The sequence below is a fragment of the Hyperoodon ampullatus genome (genome assembly GCF_949752795.1).
Source record: "Hyperoodon ampullatus genome assembly, chromosome: 4".
NCBI classification, from domain to species: Eukaryota; Metazoa; Chordata; class Mammalia; order Artiodactyla; family Ziphiidae; genus Hyperoodon; species Hyperoodon ampullatus.
In genome coordinates this window covers 120,069,861-120,079,195 of record NC_136917.1, presented here as the reverse complement: position 1 = coordinate 120,079,195, position 9,335 = coordinate 120,069,861, and the positions used below count along the sequence as shown (strand labels likewise).

At 37.0% G+C, this 9,335-nt stretch overlaps 1 protein-coding gene across 1 annotated transcript in view; it reads right to left on the bottom strand.

Annotated features, from left to right (window-relative positions):
- LOC307051546 (survival motor neuron protein-like) overlaps positions 1–9,335 on the bottom strand; it is a gene marked incomplete at its 5' end in the record, with an annotated part of 45,273 nt that continues 35,938 nt past the window's right edge. Inside the window, 2 exon segments of the mRNA XM_079701959.1 lie at positions 1–258; positions 260–322. Of these exon segments, the coding sequence (XP_079558085.1) occupies positions 178–258; positions 260–322 (144 nt within the window). The 3' untranslated portion in view covers positions 1–177.

The window sequence follows — 9,335 nt, the reverse complement described above, 5'->3', positions numbered from 1 at the left end:
TTGATAAAAATCTTAACATACTTACTAAGAAAGTTACAATATACAAATGGGTTCAGCTGTGATTTTGACAGATTGACTTTCTGCACTGTGTGTGACCTTGAATTTCTTTTAATCACTCATATTTCCATTGTTCAGTTATTCAAACTGATTATTCCCTCAAAATAGCTAACTGGTTATTTAAGCATGAGTCACATGCAACAAGGGGAAATGAAGATGACATGCACCCATCCAAGTGTTCATGAAGAAAATGATGAAACTTCTGTTCACATCGACTAGGGCACATCAATATACCATCCTCCTTGGGAGAGAGCTGCACCTGAATCTGAAAGATAAAAAGTCTACATACAATTATGAAATTTAAAAATCTATTTTCTTATAAAATCATAAAGAAGAAAACATAAAGCAACACACGCATCATGGTAAATAAAATTAGAATAAAAATATGCTAGTGTAAAAAACAATACTAATTTCAATCTTTATGGGATAGTTAGATATTTAGACAAATTAATTGTGAAATTCATTTGAAGGAGTAAGTGGGCAAGAGTATTTTTTAAAAAAATTCTTAAGGAGCACTGGTATTTGATCTGTCCTAACAGAATTTAAAACATATTAAAAACAATGATCGGGCTCCCCTGGTGGCGCAGTGGTTGAGAGTCTGCCTGCCGATGCAGGGGACACGGGTTCGTGCCCCGGTCCGGGAGGATCCCACGTGCTGCGGAGCGGCTGGGCCCGTGAGCCATGGCTGCTGGGCCTGCGCGTCCGGAGCCTGTGCTCCACAACGGGAGAGGCCACAACAGTGAGAGGCCCGTGTACCGAAAATAAATAAATAAATAAATAAAAACAATGATCAAAATTATGTGTTAAAAAATAGTAATTAGAACAATACAAACAACATTCTATAACTACAATAAAACTAGAAATTAAACCTAACTGAAATTTAAATTAACCTAAAAATTAATTAACTGAAATTAACCTGAAATTAAAACATTTCTAGAGTTAAAAACAAAATTTTGAAATTTGGAATATCTAGAAAATAAGAATTCTACAGAATACAACTAAGTTGTCAGAGAAAAATTTATGGTCCTGAAATATCCATTTTAATAAACAACAGATAGGAAGAAAAATTTTTAAAACTTCTAAGGAAAGCAGAAAGTGGAAATTAATCCCGAGTATATCATCTGGGCCCAATGAACCCAATTTTAATTTTTGAGTGTTTTTTTTTTTTGGATCTTAGTTCCCCAACCAGGGATTGAACCTGGGCCACAGAAGTGAAATCGCCAAGTCCTAACCACTGAACTGCCAGGGAATTCCCAATTTTTGAGTTTCTTATTTGATCAGTTCTAACTATTTGTCCTTACATTCATGACTCACTCTTAGAGGTCTGCCAAAGAACAGAGAAAATTTATTTATTTAAAAAAATAAACAAAACTCCTATCTTGCAAGTATGCTGTAACTCTACTGGACTCTTTTATAAATCTACAATATAGAATCTTAGTGATTTTACTATCCCTTATCTTGAAACATTTTGTTATTCTTCATCCCAGGATATATATATATATTTTTTTGCAGTATGCAGGCCTCTCACTGTCGTGGCCTCTCCCGTTGCGGAGCACAGGCTCCGGACGCACAGGCCCAGCAGCCACGGCTCACGGGCCCAACCGCTCCGCGGCACGCGGGACCCTCCCAGACCGGGGCACGAACCCGCGTCCCCGGCATCGGCAGGCGGACTCTCAACCACTGTGCCACCAGGGAAGCCCCCAGGATATATTTTATTTTAACTCATTGTGGTAGCCAGTCTTCAGGATGGTCCCCAATGATTCCTGCCCTTGTCTAATCCCCTCCAGTTGGCTGTGGGCTGCACTTACGTCAAAAGGATAGAAAAAGGTGGAAGTGATGGTGTGTGATTCAGAGACTAAGTTATAAATAAAAGTACGTGTGGTGTTGCTCATTCTGTACTGGATCACCCACTCTGGAGAAGCCAACTATCAGTTCGTGAGGACTCTCAGGCTGCCTATGGAGAACCCCAGGTAGCAAGAGAGCCTCTTAACAACCATCTGGGTGAGCTTGAAGCAGATCCTCCAGCCCCAGTAGAACTCTGAGATGACTATTGCCTTGAGGCTGACAACCTGATTTGCAGCCTTAGGAGAACCACCCACCTCAGCTGCCCCGCATTCCTGACCCACAGAAACTAAAGATAAATAAATAAATATTTGCTGTTTTAAGGTGCTAAATTTTAGGGTAATTTGTTACGTAGCAATAGATAATACATTCACCGGCGACCTCTAGCTATGCATAAGAAAAAAAAGACTAAAATAAGGACATGAAAGGATGGAATCACCTAAAATGATGATGAAATAAATCATTAGCAGCGAAATAAAGCATCACTATTACACCATCCTTCAGTTTTCTTATTCTGTTGTCCAAAGTACTGGATTATCTTTCAAGAAGTTTTAATGGAAGTATGGAGATACAATTCTTGTCGTCTCTCTTTTTTTTTTAAAGCTTTCCCTGAACACAGTTGAGAATTCAGACTTTTTCATTTTCTGTCCATAATAGCAGAGAGAACAAAACTGACAGAGAAAGTCATGTCAAAATTATTAAAGCAATTAGAAGATGAATGTAAAGGGATAGAGAGTAACATCTAGCCCAGCGGCTGGAAAACTATGGCCTTACATATTTACTATCTAACCCTTTAAGAAAAAAATTTTGGTCTTTATTCTGGACTAATAATGGTGAAATTGTTCATATAAGTAAAGTCTCAGATGATGAGTCTTCAGATGACATATTCTACTTAGGTGAATTTTCCCAAACTCAAGAAGTGATATACTTCTTTTTTTTTTAACTTTTAATTTTATATTGGAGTATAGTTGATTAATAATGTTGTGATAGTTTCAGGTGTACAGCAAAGTGACTCAGTTATACATATACATGTATCTATTCTTTTTCAAATTCTTTTCCCATCTAGGTTGTTACATAATACTGAGCAGAGTTCCCTGTGCTATACAGTAAGTCCTTGTTGGTTATCTATTTTAAATATAGCAGTGTGTACATGTCAATCCCAAGCTCCCTAACTATCTGTTTCCTCCTCCTCCCCACCACCGGTAACCGTAAGTTCGTTCTCTAAGTCTGTGAGTCTGTTTCTGTTTTGTAAATTAAGGAACTGATATATTTCTCATGGCAAAAAAGAAAATATGGTAGTATCATTTAGTTAGTCCTTCAACAGGAAGGACTTCATTATATAATATTTTATGATTAAAAACCTGAACCATCCCATTTTGCTAAAAGGACATGTGACAATATTCTTTCATCTTTCATAATGATTGTACACTAAAATTTACTTACAGTTTGTGGACGGATATGGAAGACAGATGTGTATACAAAGTAATTGGAAGGTAATAAATATGTAGAAATGAAAAACAATAAGATCATTCTAACTGGTATCTATAAAAAAATGAAATGTTTTGCTATTAGGCAACACAGAGGATAGCTATCATCTGTCTTTTTCCAACAAATAGAAGCTTTCAAAAGTACTGTTTTGACGAACCAAGTGCATGAAGAATCAAGGTAATGATAAGCTAGAACATAGCAGAGGTGCATTTAAAATTTAGAGTCTGTCTAAATGCCTAAATGTCTAAATGTCTAAAAATGTAGAGACTGTCATACAGAATGAAGTAAGTCAGAAAGAGAAAAACAAATATCGTATATTAATGCATATATGTGGAACCTAGAAAAGTGGTACAGATGAACCAGTTTGCAGGGCAGAAATAGAGACACAGATGTAGAGAACAAACGTATGGACACCACAGGGGGAAAGCCACGGGGGGTGGGGGTAGGGGTGTGATGAATTGGGCGATTGGGACGTGTATACACTGATGTGTATAAAATGGATGACTAATAAGAACCTGCTGTATAAAAAATAAAATTCAAAAATTCAAAAAAAAAGAAATTTATTAGAGTCAGTATTTATAAGATAAATATATTTCAGGTTCATGCATAACAGCCAATGAACAGTTAATTGCATTCAAAGAACATTATCTAATTTGGAGATATATATAAACATTCAACACTAGGAAAATACATAATAAAAATTGGGGTTTCTTTATTCCCATCTTACCCCTAGGTTCTTCATGACATTTTTTTTTTTCTTAGAGACTTACTAGAGAATGGACTTGAGGATATGGGGAGGGGGAAGGGTAAGCTGTGACAAAGTGAGAGAGTGGCATGGACATATATACACTACCAAATGTAAAATAGATAGCTAGTGGGAAGCAGCCGCATAGCACAGGGAGATCAGCTAGGTGGTTTGTGACCACCTAGAGGGGTGGGATAGGGAGGGTGGGAGGGAGGGAGACGCAAGAGGGAAGAGATATGGGAACATATGTATATGTATAACTGATTCACTTTGTTATAAAGCAGAAACTAACACACCACTGTAAAGCAATTATTCTCCAATAAAGATGTTAAAAAAAAATTGGGGTTTGCTGTATTTAAATTCTCATTGAAATTGCTAACAAAGTTGTTTTCACTATCTCTTTATTCTGTAAACTGTAAAATGACTTGAAATTACATAAGAGTCAATTCTCATTATTCATGGCAGTTATGTTTTTAAATGTCACTACAAACAATGAATTTGTGAATACGGAGCCATTACTCCTAGGAGAAACACAGGGCTAGGTTCCTGCAAGCCTCTGGTCACATTACCAGCTCATCAGTACATAACCTTATGCGTGTTTCTGTTGCAAGACACACTATTTCATATATATTGGTGATTCAACAACACTGAACTCATGGCCAACAGCAGTACAACTCATGCCTGAACACATCTAACACATGTATTCTCCCTGTAAGGCACATCACAGCCTTCTTGCACTTGGGAACGTTAGATATCACTACAGTGCAATACTTGGGGGCTATTTTAAAGAGTGAAGTCAAAAGGCGCAAAAGACAGAAAAATGTAAAAAATGTAGAACTAAATAGATTGTGAAAATGACCTTTGTTTACAGTATGAAAGCTGAAACAAGAAAACAGAGCACCGCATTTTCAGCTTTATCTCAGCTGAAAATGTCTGTCAGGTGACTCAAATGTCTCACCCTCTGCACGTGTCCACGGATGATGGTGAAAGCTCCATAAATAATGACTTCGGGATTACAGATAAATTTTAGCAAGCTAGCAAATTTGCAAATATAGAATCTATGAATAATGAGGATCATCTGTAGATAAAATGTTATAAGCAAAAGTTGAAAAGAGAAAGGAAGCACAAATATCTAAAATGATAATGGAAAAATTACCATATAGATATAGGAAAAAAATTAAACAGTAGAAGCATTAGAAGAAAAGCCTGAAAAGGCGGGATGATTCTGACTATATGAAAATTAAACACTATGACTACACAGAAAGCAAATATTTCTGTCAAAATGACAACCACTACAACCATAAGCAAGGTCAAAAGAAATGACAAGCTAGGAGAAAAGTATTTGTAACTCAGAGCACAAAGAATTCTTGCAAATCAAAAAGGAAAAACACACATCCCAGTTGAAAAGTAGGCAAGGGTGATGTTTTTAAAGTTTTCAGAAAAGAAAAGATACACAGTTCTCTTAAACACAAGAAAAGGTGCTGAACTTCACAATAATAAGATAAATAAATTATAAATACAATGAGACAATCATTTCCAACTATTAGACTGACAAAGATCCAAAGGTCTGATAAATTATTGGCTAGACTGTGGGAAACAGAGACTCTCATTCAATGTCGGTGGAAATGGAAATTAATATAATCTCTACTGAGAGCAATTTGGCAAAAATCTTTTAAAATTATAAATGTGTATCTTCTTCAATCCAGGAGTTCTAATTCTAGAATCTAATTCTTGATTCTAATTCAATCTATTTAGATAATCTTAAGGATGTATTCAGACATCTACAAAAAGAATTATGTAAAAGAACACTGACTATAGTATTAAATAGCAAACAACTGGAAGCAACCTATACTTCCACCTGTAAGAGCTCAATCAAATAAGTATGGTACACATCTGTATATAAGAATATCTTGCATATGTTTAAAACAAGACAGTTTTACATACTGATATGAAGTGTTCTCCAAGAAATACTGAGGAAAGAGTACTTACCTGTTATAAAACACTATAGGAATTACCTATAAAAATGGAAAAATAAAAAAGTTTAAAGCAGTTAGATGATAGATATAGCTTACCAAGTGTACCTTCATTACATATTATTTATTTTTTATCGTCAGTAAATGTACACAGCACAAAAATACAAAAGGGTATACTGTGAAGTTCATAATTCAAAAAGATACATGTACCCCTATGCTCACAGCAGCACCATTCACAATAGCCAAAACATGGAAACAACCTAAATGTCCATCGACAGATGAATGGATAAAGATGATGTGGTACACATATGCAATGGAATATTACTCAGCCATTAAAAAGAATGAAATCATGCCATTTGCAGCAACATGTAAGGAGCTAGAGAGTATCATACTGAGTGAAGTAAGTCAGACAGAGAAAGACAAATACCATATGATATCACTTATATGTGGGATCTAAAATACAGTAAGCCCCCTGCATAATGAATGAGTTCTGTTCCAAGAGCGCGTTTGTAAGTCCAATTTGTAAGTCCAACAAAGTTAGCCTAGGTACCCAACTAACACAATCGGCTATATAGTACTGTACTGTAATAGGTTTATAATACTTTTCACACAAATTATACATAAAAAACAATCAAGAACAAAAAATAAAACTTAAAAAAATATTTTTATGTATGTATGTATGTATGTATGGCTGTGTTGGGTCTTCGTTGCTGCACGCGGGCTTTCTCTAGTTGCAGTGAGCGGGGGCTACTCTTCATTGTGGTGTGCGGGCTTCTCATTGCGATGGCTTCTCTTGTTGCAGAGCACAGGCTCTAGGCACACGGGCTTCAGTAGTTGTGGCACGTGGGCTCAACAGTTGTGGTGTGCAGGCTTAGCAGTTGTGGCTCGCAGGCTCTAGAGCATAGGCTCAGTAGTTGTGGCGCATGGGCTTAGTTGCTCCGCGGCATGTGAGATCTTCCTGGACCAGGGCTCGAACCCATGTCCCCTGCATTGGCAGGCAGATGCTTAACCACTGCACCACCAGGGAAGTCCCCCAAAATAAAACATTTTTAATCTTACAGTATAGTACCTTGAAAAGCACAGTAGTACAGTACAGCAGCTGGCATAGAGGGGCACATTCACATCTTTGAAAGTTTGCAACTTGAAGGTTCGTATGTAGGGGACTTACTGTATGACACAAATGAACCTATCTATGAAACAGAAACAGAATCACGGACATAGAAACAGACTGGTGGTTGCCAAGGGGGAGGGGATTGGGGGAGGGAGTGGGAGGTTGGGGTTAGCAGATGTAAGCTTTTATATATAGAATAGATAGACAACAAGGTCCTACTGTATAGCACAGGGAACTATATTCAGTATCCTATGATAGACTATAATGGAAAAGAATTAAAAAAAAAGACTGTATATATAACTGAATCACTTTGCTGTACAGCAGAAATTAACACAACATTGTAAATCAACTATACTTCAATAAAAAAATATTAAGAAAAAAATTTAAAGGAGTAAGATGATATATCAATATCTTACCAAGTTTAACTTAATTACATATTTATTTTTTTACTGTCAGTAAATGTACACAGCACAAAAGTAGAAAAAATACAAAAAGGTATACTGTGAAGTTTCCCTCACATCCCTGCGTCTTCTAGTCCCTCTTCAGTAGTAACTAGACTACTGCCATGAGATGATAATCAATGCACATACATGCATATATGTAAATGTATATTTACACAAATGGCAGGAAGCATAATACACACAGTTCTGCATCTTCCTTTTTTCATTTAAATATATTTTCCTATCAGATTGCTATACATAACAAACAACAATGTAGTTTAAGAAAAACACACACACAAAAAGAATTAAAAGAATAAACTGAATAATGTTCAAAAACGGATTCAGGGCTTCCCTGGTGGCGCAGTGGTTGAGAGTACACCTGCCGATGCAGGGGACACGGGTTCGTGCCCTGGTCCGGGAAGATCCCACATGCCGCGGAGCGGCTGGGCCCATGAGCCATGGCTGCTGAGCCTGCAAGTCCGGAGCCTGTGCCCCGCAACGGGAGAGGCCACAACAGTGAGAGGCCCGTGTACCGCAAAACAAATAAACAAACAAACAAAAAACTGATTCAAACTATTTTAGAACTTTTATTTTATAACATGAATAACAATGGAGAAAGAAATAATTTAAATAAACTATAACAAGTCGATATTCTAATTATGATAAGTGTAAAGGATGAGGGCTTTAGTAACTATTTATTCTTTTGGGGAAGCAATATGACAACACATGATGATCTACAGCACTAATTAGATTATGAGGCCCAATACATGAAACTAATCAACAATTCACAAAAATAATTCTATGGAACTATAGTTAAACAAAAAAAGCCCAAAATAGACCTACTACTGTCATAGAGAAGTATATATACATATATATACACACACATACACACACATCCCAATAACCCCAAATTTGACATATGAACCTTATGTACTTGAGAGATAGAGTGTAATATCATTGTTTAGCACATTTTGTTTTAACCATCACAACAGATTAATCTTTCAGAAATCATCCAACTGAAAATTAATTGTTCCAAAATGAAAAAGTGATGCAATGAATTGTGCCATCCAACCAAGTATTCAAAAAAACGATAAAATGTTTGTTTAAAAATAGGAGGAATAGCTGGTAGTGTACTTGTTTTCCTGTGATAGGTTATAAAACTGGGCACAATTTATGACGCAACTGTTTCCAGGCATTGGGCAACAGAGAGCACAGGGTGAGATTCTTGAGAAAGGGTAACAGGTGAGCTTTGCATTCACCCCCTTTGGCTGGACACAATTTCCAAACTGCAGCATGAAAAGTGGAGCCTGAGTAGAGAGTACTGTTCTTCCTGAGTGGGTGGAGGAAACAGGGATTGGAGTCTAGGCTCTGGAATAAGGCAGATGGAATTTGAGGAGGTAAGGTCTAGAGAGGAGGGACTTAAAGGAGCCCCAGAAATCTGTGTAGGATTCCCAGTTAGGTCCTTGCCCAAATCCTAAATTATGCACGTGTAGGACAAGACACCACAGAGCCTGGCAGAAGCAGTTGCTGGGGGGCTAAGAGCTGGAGAGAGTTCTGAAGTCATACAGAGTTCTACCACTTACTATGTGGTCCAAAGCAAGTCATTTGGGAATAATAGTAACTAACTTGAGAGTGCTATTAAGATTCAATGAGGGACTTCCCTGGTGGCGCAGTGGTTA